Source organism: Nanorana parkeri, unplaced genomic scaffold, assembly GCF_000935625.1.
Source record: "Nanorana parkeri isolate BGI_ZX_2015 unplaced genomic scaffold, ASM93562v1 scaffold677, whole genome shotgun sequence".
Lineage (NCBI taxonomy): Eukaryota > Metazoa > Chordata > Amphibia > Anura > Dicroglossidae > Nanorana > Nanorana parkeri.
Genome location: NW_017306945.1, coordinates 703934 through 727280, shown reverse-complemented (window position 1 = coordinate 727280; position 23347 = coordinate 703934). Strand labels below are relative to the sequence as shown.

Genomic DNA, 23347 nt, shown 5'->3' with positions numbered 1-23347 from the left:
GCTGCTGCCCCGGTCCTTCTCTGCCCCCCATGTCTCTGCTGCCGCCCCCATTCTTCCTTTGCATCTAGAGGCTGGGAGCCATACCCAGCCTGCAATTGGATATTTTAAAATGCAATAGCAGGCTGGCTTTTGCACCTGCCTGCTGTCAATCAGCAGAGGAGACCCTGATGGAGAACTTTTCTCGTTCAGGTCCCTCCTTTTGCTGATTGACAGCAGGCAGTGGGTGGGTGCAATAGCCAGCCTGCTATTGGCTATTGCAATTTGAAATCTGCAATAGCAGGCTGGCTATTGCTCCCAGCAATAAAGTAAAAAAAAAAGTTAAACTAAAATTTAAAAAGACTGAAAAATTTTAAAGTACAAAATTTTTTTATAATTTTAAATGCAAACAAATTAAACAAATACATTTAAAAATAAAAAGTCCCCAGCCACGCATGCACGCAAACTTGCGTTGGGTGCGAAAATTAAGATTGCGCCCATTACTCTGCACATGTTACATATTACTTTGAATGTCCGAGTGCAAACAATTCTAGGGCCATTATTCACAGATGACACTAAATCGATGAGTGGTAAGAGCTTTTAAAGCGTCGCCTATGGCCAATTTTGGTTATGAAATTCTTTTGAGATTTCGCGGGTGCACCGAATTTTAAGGCTCGACATGTTTGGTGTCTATTCAACCGACGTGACCCCGTCTTTTTTTATATTTTATCAACAAAATTGGGAATTATAAATGTATTCTAACATAATGAAAAACAAAATCCTGTTTTTGTTTTTTTTTGCACTCTAATTTTCGAGTATTTTTCCTTAATATAGTAAAAAAATAAACCCTAGTTGTGATTTAAATACCACCAAATAAAAGCTCTATCTGTGCCCAAAAGATGGCATTACATTTATTTCAGTGCAGCATTGCATGACTGAATAAATGTCAGTCAAAGTAATACAGCACTAAATAGTGAAAAATGGCCTGGCCAGTACCGGGGTGTAAACACCTGGTCAGCAAGTAGTTAATTAAAGCTTATCTCTAGCCAAATTATTTAATTAATTTATTTTAAGTTTTTCTATAGAGTGGACAAGAAATGTTTCCTTTTATTTCCCCCTGACCACTTTTGGGGAGATTTTCCCTTACTTTCTGACTCTTTAATGTCCTTACAGTGGGGAGGGGGTGTGCGTTTGCCACTAAGACAGAAAAGCAGATACAATTTTATGTAAATACTTCCAATGTTTCTAATCCTTCTTCATGATACTAAAAGTGTGTTTTTATTATAATCTGTGCCAAATTTTAGAGAATTTCTATCACTTCCATGACATGACAGGAAGTGAAAGGAAACTTTTACTGTAGGTCAGGTGATAAAAATCTGAAAGGGGCTGGATTTCGGCTGCAAAGGTTCTGTCACTAAAGTTTTATAGGAGAATCCTTCAAATATCTTTATTTTTAGGTGGTGCAGTTTCTCAACTAAGATGTTGAGCTGATAATAATGGTTATCAGGGGTGTGGAAATAAAAAAAAAAGACTTGTCCAAGGACTAAAGCAGGGGCCCAATCTACTTGTCCCTCATGACAATCTACTTGTCATGTTACAAAAAATTGTAACCAAAACCAATTTTTAACCATATTTAAAGTAGGGATGCACTGATGCCATTTTTTCCAGACCAAGTACCGATACTTTTCCTCAAGTCAAGGCGTGTATGTGTGTTTTTTTTGTTTCTTTTTGTGTCCTGTGACAGTTCCTCTAAAACAATAAAGACTAAAGGTTTTACTACAATGGCGAAGCACCAGGGCCCTGTCACAGCTGCAAACGCTGCGTCCCTGGTAGTTCTGCCACTGACTCCACGCTGTAGAGGGACTGCAGATCTCCGCAATACATTCTACAACAATGCAGAATAATACTACCAGCTATGGAGGACTACAAATCACAGCAATACATTATACAGCAATGCAGAATACCACCAGCGATGTAGGATTACAAAACCCAGCAATACATATAGGGCTGCAGCTAAAGATTATTTTCAAAATTGATTAGTTAGCCGATTTATTAAGTTCGATTTTAATCTCCCTTTTTTATTATTATTATTCTTTATTCAAGGATTTTACATAGTATAAATCAACTTCTACATTTGACAAGAAACAAAAAAACAATCTTCCATCTTGATAGCTAATCCAACATAGATATTTAATCTTAGTATATGCCTATACATAAATATCATTTAAAATTCTTGTATTGCATAGCATATCTTTTCTTCTACCAATTTAAATTTCATATTTTACAGTCGAATTCCTCTTTTAATGAATAATGTATAATGAATGACTGCCCTCCCATACATCCATACACACTTACAACAATACACAATTACAAAACAAAAAAAACACCCCTCTAATTCTATATACCCCAATAGTCTTAAGATCATTATAATTAATACCCGAGACATCAACAGAACATATTCAACACTTGTCTTAAATTCCAACCACCCCGCCCATGTTTTATAGAATTGTTCCCATTGACCTTTTAACTGAAGGAACCATCTCTTGCATATTACAGATACCATCAATTTTTTTTTAAAACCACTGGTGTAAGGGAGGGCTGGAAACCTTCCAATACCGTGGTATCAAAGCTTTTGCTGCGTTCGGTAGGTGAGGCGTCAGTGAATATATATATATCTAACCATGGATTACTTAGTGAATATTTATATCTAACCATGGATTATTTAGTGAAGAAGTATAACAAAGCGCTAGAGGTACTCACCAGAATGTAGTGAGTAAACGGGATTCTTTTTCGATTAGCGGCAGTTTGGGCCACAATCCTACCCCGCTTTGGACTGGGTTCTTCCCACGTTGAAACTCGGCAAGGAGGGAGTTTTTTTCTCTGCAGTGCTGGGTCTGTCTTCCAGACAAGGCTGATTCTTCTGAGGGCACTTTCAGTGGACCTTCTCTCAGAGATCCTCACAGTTTGCAGCAATTAAGAAAAAAGAGCCCTCATGGTGCAGTATGTAAAAACATTCAGGTGCATGCTATCAAAGAGGCATGTGTTGAGGCCAATACCTTTTAATTTTTTGTTTATCAGGTAGCGAGCTACCCAAGTCCTGCTCCCATCTAGTCAAAAAAATCGGGAAACTCTGATTGTCCCAAATTCCAGCAAGATTTTGTAGAAGTGGGAGATACACCTGGCATCCTCACCACCTGAAAGAAACATGGCTTCAATAGGCCGTGTATCCCTTTTAAAGATCGTAAAGGCTTTGGATGAGATACAAGAAAATGCTGTAACACTGATTATTGCCAATGGTCCATAAATGTCCGACAAGTAGACTAAGAGGTACTCCAAAGGTATTAAGCCAGTGTCCCCAAGCACATGATGGAGGCGAATAGGCTTGTCACAATGCCAATCATGAAACTTCCCATCCCACTTTCCCAGTAAAAAATATGCATAGCAGGGTTAACAGAGGAGAGTTGTATGGACAATTCGCCTTCAATAAAGTATTATCCCACACCACCAGGGTTGACCTAGTTAAAGGCGAAGTGTCCGGGGAAAGACTTCAAAACTTTCTGGACTCTATATCACTATGTTCATTTCTGGTCTACTCAATGTACTCTCCAAGGCAACCCACTGTTTAGTCTGACCTGCATATATCCAATCTACAACTCGGGTAAGCATCGCTGCATGATAACGTTTAAAATTTGGAACTGCCAAACCACTACCTTCTTTAGGTCGAGCCAACACAACACCGGAGACCCTCGGTTTCATGCGTCTCCATATATACTTGGATATCACAGACTGAATTATCTTAAAATAATCCCTCATAACCCCAAACGGGAGCACCTGGAACAAAAAGATCAATCTGGGCAAAACATTAATCTTTACAACATTTACCCTTCGCAGCTAAGTATGACAAAGCGAATGCCATCGTTATAAGTCCCCTCTTACCCTATTCAACAATGCGATATATTTAAAACGAAAAAGTGAGGTAATATTTGGCATCAATACTATACCCAAATATTTAAAGTGCTTACTAGTCCAAACAAACTGAAAATTCGGTTTTAGGGAATGTACTTCTGCCAAAGATAGGTTAAGATTCAAAATGTCAGATTTCTTTAGGTTTTAAAAAAAAAATGGATAACATCCCAAATCTCCACTAACAACTTCTGCATCTGCCGCATTCTAGCCCTTTTATGATGGGTACCTAGTTCTATCAGCTTACCCCCCTCATGACCGCCTTGTGCTTCTACCAAACAACTGGTAGTGGCATATCAGTATTGGAATTAAGCTGAAAAAACTCCCGAAGCTCCCCCAGTAAACCATCAACATCAACCTTATTTTGCAGAAGTGAGGCATTCAGCTTCCAAGACATAGGACGCCATGAGAGGGAGGGTACAAGTAGGTCTACTGATACTGGCGCATGATCAGAGATGGTTATGGGTTCTATAGCCACCTATTGTAGACAGTCCAACTGAAAATGACTCCTAAAAATCATATCTAGCCTAGAGTATATCTCATGTACCGATGAATAATCCTGTCTCTTGGGTGCAACACCTTCCATGCATCCACTAACTGTGACTCATGGAGCATATGTTTAAGTCTGCTAAGTTGTTAATATGGTATTGCAGATCTACCAGTTGAGGTGTCCAAGATAGGTTCCAGAGCCACATTAAAATCACCCGCCAAGAAGACTCACCCAATTGCAAATTCAGTAAGTTTTATCAAATTTGGCTAAGGAAGGGCACCTGTCTCACATTGGGAGAGTAAATAGATGCAAAAGTACAAGAACAAGTACCCAGTTGACCCCTCAGGAACAAATATTTCCCACTCTTGTCAGTTTCCATAGCAGATAGCTGAAAGGGAACATTTGTACTAAACCCTATGGCAACACCTTTTGGATTTATTAGTGTCGTACAAACCATAATACCAAATTGGGTATCTAGGTGAATAAAGGCACGTAACAGTACAGTGTCTCCTGCAAAAATATTATGTCCGCTTTTAAACTATGAAGTTCCCCGAGAACCTGGTACCGTTCACACGGCGTATGTAAACCACGTACATTATAAGCTGTGACGCCATAGGGTTTTAATTGAACATATACTACATATCTCGGCAATTGCGTTAAAAAGACTAAAACTACCCGCATAGAGGGGAGAGGAAAAAAAAGAAAGTGGGAGAGAGAGAACATAAACGCCGCCAAACATACCCAACATATAAACCAATTAAAAATGAAGGATCAACTCATCTTCAAGCCTTTCGTCACTCGGCGGTGGTTGTACCTATTTGGGGAAAGTGGTTTGACACTACTGCACCTGCCCCATTTCTATTCTTACCCAATACCCCTTATTCTTCCATCTCATCGTTTTCTCCTAATCTATCCCCTTATTCCTCACCTTGAAGTGACATATGTAACCCCAAACCGTCACCTTGAAGTGACATATGTAACCCCAAACCTTGGGAGGGAAGGGAGAAAGTTTTTTATGTGATTTTCTCCCAACAAATTGAATTACCAACCCATTCCCTCACCCATCAATTCTTTGTGTTTTATCCAATATCTCGCTGCAAACTTCTGTTCCCTTTTAATTTCCTCCCCTCTCTTGTATTATTATTCTATAAGGCTATTCCCTCCCCTCAATATACATTAGTGCACCCTATATCTACCATATTCCATAATTAATTTCTATTTGTGCAAATTTCATACTTCTTCCATTTGTGTTTATACCCATTAATAAATAAAACAATTGTGACCCCTGTTATAGAGGAATACAACACATACGACACATCCCAGCAATAGTGGTGGTATTCTGCATTGCGCTGTATAATGTACTATTGCTGGGATGTGTCGTATAATGTATTTAGGGCTGCAACAACTAATCGACTAAGTCGATTATAATCGATGATGGAAAACGTTGTCAACGTTTTCCATCATCGATTATTTGACTTTCAATTAGTTGGCCTGCTCGGCGCTCCACACTCGCCATATTTAACCCTTCCTATTCTGTCTAAAACTTTAAAAAAAACAAAAAGATTGCCTTTACTTACATTTTCAGTGCAAAAGGAAGTTTACTGTTGCACGGTTACTGAGCTTTTGCATATACTTTTATTTTTCATTACAGATAAAGTTTATGAAGACGATTCCAGGAACTGCTCTTGTAGAGATGGGTGATGAGTACGCTGTGGAAAGAGCAGTCACACATATAAATAATGTGAAAGTTTTTGGAAAGAGGCTAAATGTTTGGTAAGTTATAAATAACATATATAAGGCCGTTATTTGCAGTTTTGTGATTCATACAATTTGTCTTCAGTCACCAGGCTCCAATGTCATGAGTGCAGGCCAGTGACTTCAGCGGGGAGTCAAACACGGAAGTGACAGGTGGACTCCTGCAGAAGGGAGGAGGCAGGGAAGAACAGATTAAAGAGGATATTTTGCTGGGGAGTGCTGGCTGTTGGGCACTACCACACGTTTTTTTTCCTTTTTTTTTTTTTTTTTTAATTTACAGGTTTCTGTTGTTTAAATAACAACCTCACAGGGCAAGTCTGTCACCTGACTATAACAGTGGCAGCTATTTACAGCAAATAAGTTACATTTGGGGGGGATTAGCAAGAGAGCGTTCTATATGGTGTTGCACCAGCTGCTCCAAATTACTTTACTTTAAAAGCGATATGTGACAGTTTCAATTGATGTCCCATAGTGTTCACCAAAATATATACTGTATATCTCTAAAATGTACACCATTAACACAGTGGTGTAAATACTCTAGTGAAGAGGTGCAGACCACGAGATGCAGCACTGTAGGAGAGGTGGTGGTGCAGTGCGCAACACAATCGTGCAAAAAAATTTATTTGCCAGACAACGCTTTTTACTTATTTTGTGCATATAAAAGGCAAATAGATTGGCAAACGGGGAAAATGCAGTAATTTCTATTTGCACATTTTTGTTATTTCCCTGTTTTGTATCCAATATTGATCATTGTAGCAAGCTGTTGTGGTTAAAGGAGTGCACACAGTGGAGGGGAATTGTAGGGTGTAATGGGAATGCCTTGAAGGTATAATTTGAAGTTCTACTCCCTTTTCACATTTCTTCACTTTGTTGTCAATTTCTGGCCCTGGTAAATTTGAAGCTTCCGCTTATGTTCAGTGGATACTTTTCACTGTTTGCAGAGCAATTGGACACCAAAATAATTTGCTGACTACTGTTCCATGTATAAATGTACATATAAAATAGCCAATAGGTGTCAAATAGCCCTAGAAACATTAGATAAAATCCAATTTTTATATTGGGTATGCTACCATTGGCGTTCATTTAAAGTCTGCAGCACAGACCACTTAGGAAACCATATTTGTTAATCCAACTGCTGTATGTATGCTGTATGTAATGTTTGCGTCTGCATAGTAAGTAATGTAAGTCAATGCATCTTGGTTAGCTGATGCAATATATGCACATTCAGATAGTAAATCAGACCAAATGGCTGGTGGAATTGGGCTTGTGTGGTTGTAGATGCCATATTACATACATGATCTTGCCAAAGTGCAGGTTCCATGAAGCAGTTTTGTTGTTTTTAAACCTTTCAGTGCTGAGATTAGTACATAGTATGTAAACATATGTCCGTTATAAATATATAGGAGTAAAGGCATGTGTCATCACACTTTTGGGCTTGTGTAGATAGACGTTTGCAGCTTGCTTTCAGGTGCATTTTGGTTCCAACTGAGATTAGTTTAGGATGTTTCGGAGATCATTTGCAGTTTTTGACCGGTATATTTGGCCTGTAGTTTGACTTTTTCTAAGCTGCATTAACCGGCTTCTGCATTCCCATTACCTTGTATGCAAAGAAAAGGCAAGCAAAAGCCCCAAGGTAAATTAGACATTGGGGTCAATTCACAAAGCTTTTTTTCCTGATTTTACTCATAATTGAATAGTGTCGTTATGACCGTTTTCGGGTGGTATTTCCTGCTCTGAGAGGGAGATTTGTGAGGTAAATTGACAAGTCCTGGTAGTGCAGCCTCCTTTTTGCAGTTTTTGGAATAGGGAACCGTTTGCCTGACTTTTATTAATTGTATTATTAATAAATTTGTTGGTTGTAGGGCACAGCAAGCAGTGGGTGGGCGTAATAGCAATTTTGCAATTTGAAATGGCTAATTGCAGGCTGGCTATTGCACCAGCCCACTACCTGCTGTATTTACATTCAGCTGCCATCTGTGGAATCTTGCCACTGGTAGCTGTAATTTCCTGGCTGAAGCTATTCAAGCGTCATGTGCTTACAATACAATTTTTTTTTTAAAATGTATAAAACGTGGGAAAAAGTCATTTTCAGTTTTGGCCTGACAAATTCTGCTGCGGGAGGTGTGTTGCAGTGCCATTCATTTTCAATGGCACCCCAAATGCGCCTCCCACTCAGTGTGATTGCCTGCACTGGAACGCACAGTACCGCAATACCATGTGGTGCAGTGCGATTGCACAAAATTGTGCATGCAGTTTTAGTCTGAAGTAAACGTTGTTTGTAACACTGCATTTGTGTATTTTTATTTTAAATTTAAAAAAGCATAACAATTTTTTAAAATATTGTTATTTTTTTTTAAATACCAATTTATTGGAAAAAATAATCGGCCAACTAAAAGATTATGAAAATGATCATTAGTTGCAGCCCTAATTTTGTTTTGTTTTTTGGAGTGGGCTTGTATTTCGTAAACCTGTAAACTGCACTGTTGTATGTAAATAACTTTTTATTAAAACTGAAATCTGTTGAAAATGTAATTTTGTTCTCCTCCCCTTCTGGTCCCAGAACAGTCAAATGTACTTTAACACCTTAAACGTCAATTCTACAATTCAAGATGTAAAAATAATGCTTTATTTGCTAAAATAATGTTGAACACATAAAAATCACAACTCCCTAATGCTTCAGTCGCAAGCCTTAATGAGCATGCTAAATAACTATTGGGACTTTTGTGGATACCATGGTTTCAAATGAAAAATAAGGAGAGGTAAATTAACAACAAGAGAGAGCAAATAACGTTTCTCTTTGTGAATTGACTCCTTTGAGTATATATCCTACTGAAATGTATTGGCATGTTACCTTTTTATTACATTTTAAATACAAAGGTGAACAAGTATTTAAAATTTGTAGTTACAACTGTCTTTTAAAAATCATATATAATGCTTATTTTTTTCTCTTTTCAGTGTGTCAAAGCAGAATTCAGTTGTCCCAGGTCAGGTATTCGAACCTGAAGATGATAGTTACAAGTATTTTGCAATGAGTAAGAATAATAGATTTACTAGTGCTGGTCAGGCCTCCAAGAACATCATCCAGCCACCATCTTGTGTTCTGCATTTTTATAATGTTCCCTTAACAATGGACGAAAGTTTATTCCAAAAGGTAATCTATTATGAGCTTCTTCATTGCTTTATTTGGATAGTGGAAGGTGCATGTGTTAGAAGATGCCTAGTACAGGTAATGCATGCAAGAAATATATTTGCATAGGCTGTGAAGTAGTTGAAATAATTTTTTGCCATCTGAGTCAGTTGTATTTTTTTTTTTTACCGCTTAACTATATAATTTCACAATTCTTTTCAATTTACTACATCACATTTAGATTGTACATTGTATTGTAAGTGTGTTGAGGTGCTGTTCTCCTGTTCTAGATCTAGCTGGTATACACAGATTTTTTTTGGAGTCCTCTTCACATTACAATTGTCGTGTAATTAAATGCGTGGTTAAAATGCCTGATTGACAGATTTTAAGCCGAAGTTTGGGTTATTCAGATGCATTCGTTCTTAAATTGTAAGTTACAAATAGTGCTTGCCTACGCATTTGCAAAATTGTGTCTTTTTGGCTTTTCCAGATTGTTTCCTAGGCACAGAGGAGGGATTCTCTGTGACCTCTTGGCTTCAGCTCAGCAAGCTTCCAAGCTCAGAGGTTATAGGCATTCCTCGCCTCTTAGTATATTATTATGCTCCTATATTTGCATAAGGTACAGAGACCATCACCTGACAGAACAATTTTGGCTCCTCAGTAATTTCCTGTGTCCTCATTTGCTGATAGCTACACGTTCACTTTTAGAGTGTTTGCATTAAAGAAAAAGTTCTACTGTAACATATTCCAGTGGGACTGGTTCACATCTGTTTACCTTTAACTTTGCAACAAAGGTTTTTGCATGCAATTGCAAATGTATGTAAAGCCACACTGCTATCCAAGACTCCTCTACAAAGTGTAGTCCTTCGCTCTAGTCTAACGGAACTCCCATTTGAGATGTATATAGCATTGAATAAGCTTAGAGCAGGTATGCATTGAAGGTAACCCATTCTACCAAGTGATTAGTATTTGTTAGTGGTAATGAGGTGCAATGATGATGTATATGTGTGCACATTTTCATGACTCACATTGCAGGCTTTCTTGAAAAACTTCTTAATTTTTATTAAAAATGTGGAATTGGACTTTAAAGGAGAGAGACACACTAGTCCACAAGTCCAGACTCGCTCAATGTTAGCTGAAGACCTTAAAGTGTATGTTAGCCCTACATTTTAAAAGTCTATATGCGTCTGTTCCTATTTTTAAAAGGGAACTATGGCCCAACCTTTTTTTGCCATAGTTCTCTTTAGGGTCGCAGGAGGTCATATACTAATGTCCTCCTGTGACCCAAAACTCAGCATATAGTGGGCTATTGCCTGCTATATGCTGACAGCGCAGAGCTGCACTGCAGCTGGGATGGATCCCAACAATATATTATCAGGATCAACAATGCTGCCTATTTTACAGCTGGCTCTGCCCGCCCCCTCCCCCATCCGTTCCTCCAGTCAGAGCTGGAGGAATAGAATGAGGGTGAAATCCTTGCGGGGAGTGGTGACTGACAGTGTGCATAGCTGGACTTCCTTCATGGAGATGCAGAACATGCCTCTATCTCCATGGTCAGTATGGCCAATGCCCCTGACCAAGAGCTGCTATAGTAATTGAAAGCAGCTTCCAGCAGGAACCTCTGTCAACTGCAGGTGCCCATAGTGAGTACAAAGACAAGAAAACATATTTCTCTCCATCTCTCTCTCTCCCACGTGATAGCACATTGGAGGTGACCGGTTCTCTTTGAAGTGGAAAGGTGCCTCCCCTAAAGTCAACTATTCAAGCAATTATAGGGGATTGCAGTTGCCTGAATGTAAACACATCAGGCAGTGGGTGTGTCCAATAGCCAGCCTGCTATTGAAATAGCCAATAGCAGGTTGGTTATTGCACCCACTGCCTGCTGCCAATCAGCAGAGAAGGGACCTAAAGGAGAAAGTTCTCCTCCTCCTGCAGAGTAGCAATGAATTTAACAGTACAGAAAATTAAGACATTAGCAGGTCTGTGTTCCTTTAATCTCCTCCACACAAAGGGGGGGGGGGGGGGGGGGGGGGGGGGGGGGGGGGGGGGGGGGGGGGGGGGGGGGGGGGGGGGGGGGGGGGGGGGGGGGGGGGGGGGGGGGGGGGGGGGGGGGGGGGGGGGGGGGGGGGGGGGCAGTGCACATTAACCACTTGCTGTCTGGAACAATTCCTTTCTATTTGCGTGCACTCATGATAAATTCTGAATTTTTGGCTAGAAAACAGCTTAAAACCCCCAACAATTATATATTTTCTGAAAGTCGAGGTCCTTTTGAATAAAAAAAGTTGCAGTTTTTTAATGACGCACGGTATTTGCGCAAATGTTTATCAAACCAGTATTTTTAGGATAACATGCACCAAAATTTTATTTAGTGCACAGAAACAGAATATAATCACTTTTTTGGTTAAATATATAAGATGGGGTTACCCTGGGTAAATAGACACTAAACATATAAAGCCTTAAAATTGTGCGCGTCTGTGAAACCGCAAAAAAACTACAATACCTAAAATTGCCCATAGACGATGCTTTGAAAGCTTTTACTGCTCATCAGTTTAGCAGTTAACAATGGCCCTATAATTTTTTTTCGTTTTTGCGCATAGATTCATCCAACGCGTGCTGGCTCTTCTATGTGTGTGTACGTGGGAGCAGGGAAAATTTTTTTGCTTTGTTACTGTATTTTTTTTTTTTTTTTACTTTTAACTGTATTGCAATCACTTATGGGGCTAACAAGCACCCTATATAATAGCAAATAGTATGTGACAGGTCCTCTTTATGGAGACAGCAGGAGTCTTTCAGATCCCTAATGTCACCTACAGATCTGCTTCACCAGCTTCTTCTCCTGGCTCTAAGAGCCGGAGAATGTAAACACTGGCACGGGAAGTGATAAAATACACATCACTTCCGTGTCCAGTGATTAGAGATGAGATCAGCGGGTAGAAGCATGCGGATCTCCCTTCGATTGATCTGGGGAGACCCGCCGTGCCGGTCTCGGGCCTGTATGGTGGACAGCGGAGCCCGGGGTAGGCGGAGGGCACACTCCGTTGCTCGGTACAAACTATCCAGCCCGCTGTATAGGTGCCGTATCATTTTTGTATCTGAACAGCCATCGCTGGCTGTTTACAACGGTACCAAGAACATGCCTGCAGCAACAGCAGCAGCCATGTGCTTGGTATAACCACTTCAAGGGGCTGGCCGTATATATATGTCCACCCGCTTGAAGTGGTTAAAGGCAATGGGACGGGGTCAGGGCTGTCCCCAGCTGCAGTGGATCCTGCTTAACCTCCACCACATAAACTAATCATTAGAACCCATCGCCCAGCTGCTCCAAACACGGCCCCGGTGATAATGCCATTAACCAGTAAACATCTGGAATCCCTCAAACACCAGCCGCTGAGTGATTTAGGAATGCACAGGGCTGACCTTTTCGCTCCTCCCTCTTTTTACTTCTAAGAGAGAAGAGTAACTGTAGATAAAATATGACTAGGGTACCGTCCGGATCAGAAATACAAATCTGATGCTTTTTCGATGCTGGCGACGTACACTGTACGTCGTCAGTCACGAAGGGGTTAAACTTTCAAATGCAGCAAACTAGAAAGCATACCTAATCTAACTAGATCAAGCTGTGTTAGCCTGGGTATACTTTCATCTTTTTAAGTGCAGGTGCTTGGATACGTAATAGAAATTATGCTAGGGGGTGGGCCTTTTGGTGGCTTGACATATACAACCTCAAAAGGAAAGAATCCATTGTTTTTTCTGGTGTTTGGTAGATCAAAATATCCAGAAGTGAAATATCAATTTCAGCGAGAGCTGCACTTTAATACATTTTGCCTAACAGTTCAATTTAGTTCTCTTCTACCAAGTTTGTGGCACGCGTCAAACATGCAGAAATAAGTTGAATCGCCTGTTATACTCTTGGAGACCAATTATGTTATAGTATGGTCTCCCAAAGGCAATTCTCTCACAGCTGAGTTTTACTATCTGTTCATTCTACACATGTACTGCAGACATTTGGGCAAATGTAGTATAGTTATTCACACTCAGGAAACCAAAGGTATTTGATATTTCCCTTTTAAAATAGAAAAAGAGATTGAGGACAAAAAGTGCTAAAAAATTTTTTGCAGCCCCTGTTATAAATGAACAGGAATCATCTATACTGAGTGCTCCTGTTCATTCATAACTTGAGAACAGAGTATGTTTACTCTAGCCACAATCATGAATAAACAGGAGGTGATGTAGAACACTTCCCATTCATTCATAATTGGGGACACCGTAAACATACTCTGTCCTCAATTATTTACAAACACTTATCGATCACTGAGTGCTTGTACCCGCTCTCCTTCCTGGATCGGCTGGAGGCTGAGCGAGCGATGCGGCGAGGCTGAGCGAGCGGTGCGGGGAGGAGAGCTTGATCTGACAGCTGACTACTCCTCAGCACCACAGCCTGGCCTCCTGTGACAGCTCACAGCTGTCTCCGCCCCACCCCCCATGCCGCTCTCCTGATCGGTCACAGGAGGCTAAGTGGTGTGGGGAGGAGAGACGCTGGCCGCTTACAGTGCTGTCCTCCTGCAAAGCTCTGCCTCCTGTGAGAGCAGCGCCGAGTGGGGAGGACAGAAAGCAGGGCTGCACCGCTATTTCGGCAGTAAATGGCACTTTTGGCATTTTGCCAAAAGTGCCATTTTCGGACAATATGTTTCGGTGGCCGAAATTTCAGTGCATCCCTAGTGTTTACTTTTAGGTATGGTCGGACTGCACTGTTTGTATTGACATTATAGTCCCTGCTCGCGGTTACTGAGCAGCTTCTATGTATAGCATAAGAAATCAATAACTGTCTTTCCACTGAAGAGCTCACTGTATACTTTTAAAGTGTTCATTTTTAATGCATGTATCGGTATGTTTATTAGTTTTTAATAACATTCTTATGTTTTTATTTTAGCTCTGTGAAGACCATCAAGTTTCAAAATTCATCAAATACAAAGTGTTTGATGCAAAACGTTAGTAGAACTTAAACTGTCATAGAATCAGGTTTGTTAGGTTTGTGGTGCTAGCCTATTTAACATCCCTATCCTGGTTGTCTTCTACAGCTTCATCTAAAACATTATCTGGCCTGCTAGAATGGGAAACAAAGAATGAGGCTGTTGAAGCCCTTACAGTATTAAATCACTATCAAGTAAGAGTACCAAGTAAGTTAACTTGCTGTTACAAAACAATTGCACAGTACAGTCAAATAACTCTGCAACGTGTATTAAAATGACTGTCAGTATGTGCTTACAATTGTTTCACATTCTAAGACAAACTGAATCAATTCTTTGGGACCGGCAGGATTCTGAGACGTGTGGGTTATATTGCTACTTACAAGAGATTGGTCACTGGCAAACAGCACTGTTAGTCAGTCAGATATACCCCTCACACTCCTCCTAGGACTCTAGAAAAAAACTGCAGCGTGATAGAATGGATGTCTTCTCTCATACTGGCGAGCCGTAAGAGCTTATTTTACGGTTTTCCAGATCGCATGATCCTCTGTGCTGCCTTGGAGATTGTACACAGACTCCCACCATGATGGGGTCCTCCAACTGCTTTTGTACAAAACTGAATCATTAAGGGGAGCTAGAGTTGCATTTGGCTCACCAACAGCTTTGTTTGCCAATGTCCAATCTCCTGTAAGCAGTAGTATAATCCATAGGTCTCCAAAATCCTTCTGACCCTCTTTTGCATAGTCAAACATCATGTATCATGTTTTCATCATATGCAAAACAAGTTGCAACCTGTGAAACAATTTTAAATTCTCCATACATCCTAGGTATATTTAAATGTTACTGGAACGCATCACAGCTTCACACTCTGTATTTATCTTTTTGTTGTCCTGGGAATAGAATAGTGTATTTTTATTAAGCTGATATTTTGCGGTATTATAGTGCTTGCCTACTTTTTTTTACATGACTCTAAGTATAGTTCTGGCACCAACATCACTAATGGGGGAGGGGCTTACAACTAATTAGCAATGTAAAGGGATAATACATTAACCACCAATGTAAGGGGGCCCTTCACCTACTGAGCACTAATGAAAGGGGCATTTACACTAACTACTTGAGTAGAGGGGATTTTACCACCAAAGGCCACTCCTGCACAGGGGCTTCTGTTGACTCTGTCTGCTTCTGCCTATCGATTTGCATTGTGCCACGGAGCATTAAAAAAAAAACTAAGATGTGACATTGCAAAAACAGTTCAAAAAACATACACACCCATCGCACTCCTAACCAGATAGAAAACCCTAATTGTAGGGTGGGTGCTGAAATGACCGCGGATGCCTCCGCAAAATAAATTTTCAAAAGTCACAAGCACTCCAGCATGTAGAAAAGTCAATGTTTATAGACTTCACAGGTGTCACATCATCAGAGCTCTGATGATGTGACACCTGTGAAGTCTATAAACATTGACTTTTCTACATGCTAGAGAGCTTGTGACATTTTTTGAACATTGCAAAAACAGGCCCAGCCCAGACCCATAAGCAACTTTGTATGGCTTCTTTTACATGAACAGGTTGCAGCAAGCAATGATTATACCTAAACATAAGCATGATTTCTAACTGGGCATTTATCCTAATACAAATGTGAATGGGTATCCCAGTACATTATTTGTAAAGCCAAGAATACACATTTAGAGACTCGGTGGAATTTTTAAGGTACGGGGTATAAACTTTTAACAAGCTTGCAAACTCTCAGCTAACCTCCATCTGGACCCACTGGTTGTCAAAGGCATTCTTTTAGTATATTAACCAGGATAATACAATGATCAACTGTATAACGGGAAGCAGTCCTAATTTCTCCTCAGCACTTTTTGTGGACAACCTGTCCACTTTTTCAGGATGACGGGATGGATGCACGAATCTAAAAACATAGACACATTACATCAGTGATAATAAATAAAATTAAAAAAAATATATTAATCTATCTCTCCATCATGGCCAGAAATATTGGCATCCCTGCATTTCTGTCAGATAATGCACCACTTCGCGCAGAAAATTGTTGCAATTACAAATGTTTAGACATTCTCATGTTTGTTTCTTTTGTTTGTATTGGTATGACACAAAAAGTGGAGAACAACAAGCCAAATCTGACACATTCCACGCAAAACTCCCAAAATTGACTGGACAAAATTATTGGCACCCTCCATTAATATTTGGTAGCACAGCCCTTGGGGAAAAAATAACTGAAATTCATGAGTGAGTTTCTTACACCTCTCTACAGGAATTTTGGACCACTCTTCTCTCACCATCTGCTAGAGGTCTCTCACTTTTGAAGAGTTCTTTTTCCCAACTGCTGTTTTGAGATCTCTCCACAGGTGCTCTATGGGATTCAGATCTGGACTCGTTGCTGGCCAGTCCAGTACTCTCCAGCATCAGTAGAATTCAGAAGTCATACTACCATGAGAAAGAATTGGATATTGGCAAACAAACAAAAAGCTGTTGGCCATTCAAGTATAATTACCTTCCACTCCATTGGACATCTATCTATTGGAAATGATGCTGCATTTTTATGCCGTGCCCCAGGAGAATGGACATCTTTTCTCATAGAAGAAAAGCAAACCTAAATATCTATCTATCTATCTATCTATATATAGATAGATATACTTTTTTTTAATCAGGATTCTTCATCAGCTGCTGAGCTGGAACATGTAATGCAGCTATCTAGATCAGCTAATCCTTGATACCTTCTTGGAGGCAATACCTGAACTCTGCCAGACTGAGGATTGTAGGGCTAGCCTGTAATGTGACCTTCAGGCACTGGACTCTGCTTGTGGCACTCCCCAAGCACATAGTGTACTGATTTGTTAGCTCCAGAGAGCTTTACAGGTCCAGGGACGTGGCACAGCCTCTGGTGTGATCCTGATTCCTGAAGGCTTCCTAGGTAGTATGTTTGTACTCTGTTAGTATTTTTGTACTCTGCATGAACTCAAAAAAAAAAAAGGATTTTATCAAGGGCATACTTAGATGTCCAATGGCTTTATTTTGTTTGCCAGTGTCCCAATTCCTCCATTACTTCTGAAGGAAAGAAGAGTTTACTGGTAGCGTAAAAAGGGTTTTTTTCTGACCATGAAAGTGGTTTGTCATGGAACTTAAATAATGAATGTTTTTCTTCCACTTGTGGATTACACCATGATAGTATTATATAAATCCAGGGAATTGCTCTGTTTTTTTGCAGCTATAAACAGATTTTACTCCCTTGTGAGGCAAAATTGTAGTTTGCACTGTAGGCTTTGTTTTAACTTCCATTTGAGCTAAAGCTGCTGCAGTTTGTGAGAGGTTGAAATGGCCACATTCTTCTTTTTAAAATGGACATTGTTCTTTTTTCAGCTGAAAATGTTAATGTGGTTTCCATGTATGCAAGTTTCCTAAACAAACCACGTTGCTTTTCAAGGTGACCATCAACAATAGCATGTCATCAATAGTTAAACCACATCCTCTCAACAGCAAAAATAAAAACGGCTCAGCAATTGTATGGTATTCTCTGACCTTTCTAAATAATTTACTGTTGGTTAATCCTCCTGTTCTGTGTTATATTTTAACAACACAGTTAACCAAAGCTAATTGTTTTCTATTAGAATCTTGTATACTACAAAAAAATTCGCTGAAAAACAGACCTCAACACTCATTCATTTATGAAGCCCTTAGTGTTGAGGTCTGTTATTCAGAAAAGCCCTAAGACAAACATTTGGCTGTATTTTATTTATATTTGGCTGTACTGCAAAGAGAACCTGCCTCAATTTAAAGTGACTTTCACTAATTTAAAAAAAACACTGGTAAAGTCTAGTCTTGGAAAAAAATGTTTGGTACTTGCCTTTCCTGCCAACTGCACTATAGATCTTAAAGGACATTTTCACCTTTTGCGGGGCATTTAAAAAAAGAACATGCCAGCAATGTACACGGTGTGTATATGATACCGGCATATGCAGAGCCTGGATATAAACACACAAACCTACTTTTTTTAATTTTTTAGTTGTCCTCTCAGGCTCCACATTTTTTTAAATGGCTGCCAGGCTGCTTTGTACAGTGGAAACTACAGTGTAGGGTGTGGAAAAACTCCTCCTTTTCTAACAATGCTTTGCTTCTCTCGTGCACAGAGGAGGATTGTTGCGATTGCTAAAGAAATCTGTTATATTTTGTCTTCAGTATTCGCTCAGAACAAAATAAATTTCTTTAGCAACATCCTCAGTGACCCTGCACATATTTGTATGTATAAAGTCACTCGCACTCCAATAGAATTTCAAGTCAAAAACGGTTTATTGACTCATAGCTATATGATGTGATGGCAATCGAGTCAATAAACCGTTTTATACATACACTTATCTTGAATTGCAGAGGCATCTGCAGTCACTTTGGCACCCACCCGACTCATAGGGTATTATTCAGTCAGGAGTGCGATGGGTACACTGGATTTTGGCCTGCACATATTTGACCCCGCACATTCCCCGGTGACACTGCACATCTCCAGTAACACCGCACAGTGTGGGGAATCTATCAAAATCTGGAGCAGATTTGCACTGCAGCCATTCAGCATCTTTCTCCCTCATTTTCAAATCTTACCTGAGCAAACTGAAGAGAGATGCTGATTGGAGCAGTTGCTCATGGCAACCAGATTCTATTTGCTCCTGTTTTGATAAATTCCCCCCTATGTCTTTCATTTATCTGTTCTAACAGTCATCGGTAAAGGACAAGAAGGGTGTGGTGGTGGGGGGTTTAGCACTGAGCTCAGGAGAACAGAGAGCAATCAGCTGATTGCAGTTTGCAGATAACAATCAGACCCTTCATCAATCAGCCAATTGAAGATCCTGTGGAGGGAATTTCGAATTTCTAGGACTCTGCCCTGTGAAAGAGTCCATTGACTAAAGTATGAAAACAGCCCTGTGACTCCTGACAATGCACACACACATACATCCCCCCTGCACCTCCACATTAACACAAAGTACATTTCCACCTTTTGTAAGTGATTTAAGTCTGTTGCAGATCTATGGCTGCTGAAAAATGTTAAGCATCTGACACAATTCCAGGTATGTTGGATGCCTTGTACCCCTCAGGAAGCTGTGATTCCATCTGCTGGCCTCTATATTAGGGGTCAATTAATAGAACCACAGCATGCATAAGGGACCAGGCAGCTGACACCCCCGGAAAGGTGTCTGATGCTGAATAATTTTTTACCCATATGCACGGGTTGCAGGTCAAGTAAGTATTCAGCATTTTCTGTACAGGCAGGGATTTTAATCCAACATTTTAAAGTAGCGACTAGCAGGGATCCCAACCTGAAAAAAGTAATTTCGAAGAGGCGCCCTTCTCATTTCAGGGAGGTGCCCTCTGTCCTACCCCCTCCCCCCATCTGCGGGCATCTCCCCTGAAATGATGGCAGATGGCAAAGAAGCTATTGCTTCCTGTGCTGGGTTGTTTTTTTTAGTACTCTGACAGCTGCTGCCATCAGAAGAAAAAAAAACAGCATTGGGATGAATAGCAAGCTGGCTATTGCACCCGCCCCTTCTGCTGCTGTCAATCAGCAGAGGAGGACCTGATGGAGAACTTCAGGTCCACCTCTGCTAATTGACAGCAGCAGAAGGGGCAGGTGCAATAGCTAGTCTGCTATTGCAAATTGAAATAGCCAATAGAAGCCTAGCTATTCATTCCTATTCTATTTTCTTTTTCTCTGACTGCCGGCGACCTCAATGTCAGAAAGAAAAAAACAGATAGAGCAGAGTAAACCTTTCCGGGAGAAAATGTTTCTCTCCAGGACGGCGGGAGCCGCTAACTAATAGCGGGAGACCCTGGGAGCGTCCTGGAGAGTTGATGTCTGCACTAGTCATTTTATACGGCTTACACTTCTGGAGGTACACACATTTGAGTGGCTCTGAGCACTGGCTACGCTTCATACACCTCCTGACCAATTTTTGGTGAAGTTCTATTCAGGATCCTAATGCTTATTCATCGTTGAGTTCCAATTAAAATAATTCTCAGAGTAACCAGCAATTGAAACCCGCAATGACTTCATGCACATAATTGTGTGTACATTTTTACACCTTTTTAATAGAAGCTAAAAAAAATGATTTGTAGAGCTCATATTTTTGCAATGCAGACTTTACTATTTAAAACATTTATTTATTTTTTATCTTTGCAGATGGTTCAAATCCATATACATTGAAACTGTGTTTCTCTACTTCTACTCATCTTTGAACAAGAGTATTGCTGGGCTTTTGTACTCTGCATGGTTAACAATGCCTTGTAATAACTATATGTTAGGTGTTTAATGCAGCACTACATGTTTTTGATATCAATGTTATCTTAATTTAATATGGAATTCTATGAAATAACATTAACAAAACCTATTTGAATATCTTGCAAATGGCCATTACCTCTCATGGACTGAGATTTTAGTCTACTTATTTTTAGCACCTGACTAGAGGTGTTTTGTTTTATGTATAAAATAAATATATAATGCTGATTTTTAATTTGCATGTATGCATCTTCACTTCACTTCATTTTTTGTGATACACATTGTCTCAATATATTTGTATTAAATTGCATTGTGTTGGTCTTAAAGAGGATATCCGGTTTTTAAATAAAACCTTGTTTTTCACTCCTGTTTGCAGTAATATGGAGGGTACCCCATGCCAGCTACTGGGTTTTACTAGTAGCTACAACTTCGGTTATCACGTGCTGGTGAAATCTAGAATTGTACTCCTGACAAGGAAGACATTTCTACTTTTATGATTGGCTGTGGGAGGTGGGAACCCCTTTATGTTACTATACAGAGAGGCAAATAACTTATTGTTGTTTTTCCAGTAAAGCAGTATAGTTTATTTGCAAATAGTGATATATAGGTAGTGTGCACCTCCATAAACATTCATAAAAACTGTTATGTCTTCATTGTGTATTGTAAGTACATTTTGAAAACCTCTATGTTTAGTTCAGCGTTATCAGTAATATTAAAGACTAATATTAGACTCTGTGGACAGTTTATTTTAATTTGAGCATTTATATTTTAAAGTGACACTAAATTTAGGAGTTATATATTAAAAATGTATTCAATTACCCTAACTATTAACAAAAATAGCTTATTTGTGTATCACGCAGCGGAAGATCCTCAAATCGTCTATTAATTGGCGCTCACACTGTCCTTCCTTTTTGAAGGGTGGCTACTTTTGTTCCACTCCAAACTCACTCCCTTGACAGACTACAATTTCCTGTTTGACTACAATTTCAATAAAAAACTAGTTTGGTTTTGGAGTGAGTTTGGTGTGGTGGCTACTTTACAACACACACACGGACTATGGGGAACAAAAGCAGCCACATTCCAGAAGGAAGGACAGTGTCGGCACCAATTCAGAGATGATTTGAGGCTCTACAGCTGAGTGATGCACAAATAAGCTACATTTTGTATTATAGTAAAGGTACTTGAATGCATTTTTAAGATTTCCTGATTTTATTGTTACTTAAAATATAAACCCTATTTTATCAGATTTAAAGTCTAGAAGGTGGAAAACCCCTTTCCATTTTTGTCTACAGGTATGACTAACAATGTAGTGCCTCTTGTACCCTAAAAATCAGCTGTTTTGATCTGTGTTGTTCAGCTTGGAGGCTACCACTGCTCAAGCCTCCAACTTTTTCTGATGAAATACTGCATGGCCTTGAAAACACATTTAAAGAGCAATGGATGTAGAAGGCCAGATTGTGTCGCTTATGAAAAAAGGGAGACTGTAGGTCTGAAGAGCCGCACCTTTTAAGCTGATAATTAGTGGCTCATTTTTGCACACAAAATGGAGGGATTTTTTATCTGAAAGCCTAATGGAAAATGTATAAGAGGATAGTGTATTATTAAAACCCTGGCTCCTTTAATACTGTGAGGAAAATCAAGTAACTTTTATATATAACCTTTTACATTTCTCTTGCTTTTGTATGAGGGTTGCACGAGGATCATTAAGGGTCCTGCCATTTCAAATTTTCATCTGTAATGCTTCGTGATTAAGTCCTCTGTGGACACATGTAGGGGTCAATAGAATATTTGTACAAGTATAGATTTAAATCACAGACTCCTTCTGTGAATTGGTTTTGATTAGCATGAAAAATGCTACAGATATAGTCTTTATGCTCTCAGCTTCTCCTGCATGTACATTACTCAAGCCAGGTGCTATATAAAAACCATCTTTTTGTGGCAGGCTGGCATAGAACTAGCCACGTACAAGGAACAACAGAACATATTTTTTGGCACTAAGTTGTACTTCTAATTTGACAATACAGATCATAACTGAAAGCTGACACATGACTTCTCTGAGCATTAAGTTGACTAAATGAATAGACAAGTGTTACTGTAGTAGTGTTTTATCTTTTATCACGTAATGTACATTATGTTCCCACTGTGTAATTGTGTTTAATTTCTGTCAAGTTAATATTCAAGGTGTCATTTACAATTTGTAAGAACAATTTTTGGAGATTTGAATCTGAGTAAACCCTTATGTACAATCTGGAAACAAAAATTGGTAATACAAAATTTCAAAAATGAAGTTAGATTAAGTAATGCTATGGTGAGCAAACAGATTTTCGTTACACTTAAATGAGTCTTGCTACTTCTTTTAAAGGGAATTTGTAAGAATGGAAACTTGGAAACTACAATTGCTGACTTTACTTTAAAAGTGCAGGGTATCCGGCTGTTATCCGACTAAATGAATCACTGACCTGGAACAAGTATGCAAGCGAAGTGTGAAAATGTCCACTCTTCTGCATACTTGGGTCAGGTCAGTAGTAAAGTCTTGATTAGTAGGACACCCTGCTCCAGTAGAAACAAATTACCATTAGCAGCTCCCAAAGTTCTAGCCTCACAAGTTCTCTTAAAGCGCTGTACATGATGATGTTTCTAAATCTGCTTATCAATAAAAGAAATAGTGTTTTGTTTCAGTTGCATTACTGATTATCCTGCAGTCAGTGTGAGATGCTCTTTCATTAGAGCTTTAACCTAAAACCAACAACACTGAATAGTGACCACAATAATTGTTTTACTATACAAGAA

The 23347-nt window shown here is 39.5% G+C and overlaps 1 protein-coding gene across 1 annotated transcript in view; it reads left to right on the top strand.

Annotated features, from left to right (window-relative positions):
• Positions 1–20691, top strand: part of HNRNPLL (heterogeneous nuclear ribonucleoprotein L like) — a 57504-nt gene extending 36813 nt beyond the window's left edge. The window contains exons 9-13 of the mRNA XM_018563572.1: positions 6081–6202; positions 9140–9335; positions 14242–14299; positions 14390–14488; positions 20462–20691. Coding sequence (XP_018419074.1) covers positions 6081–6202; positions 9140–9335; positions 14242–14299; positions 14390–14488; positions 20462–20517 — 531 coding nt within the window. The 3' untranslated portion in view covers positions 20518–20691. The remainder of the gene's footprint in view (positions 1–6080; positions 6203–9139; positions 9336–14241; positions 14300–14389; positions 14489–20461) is intronic.
• Positions 20692–23347: the final 2656 nt, after the last annotated feature.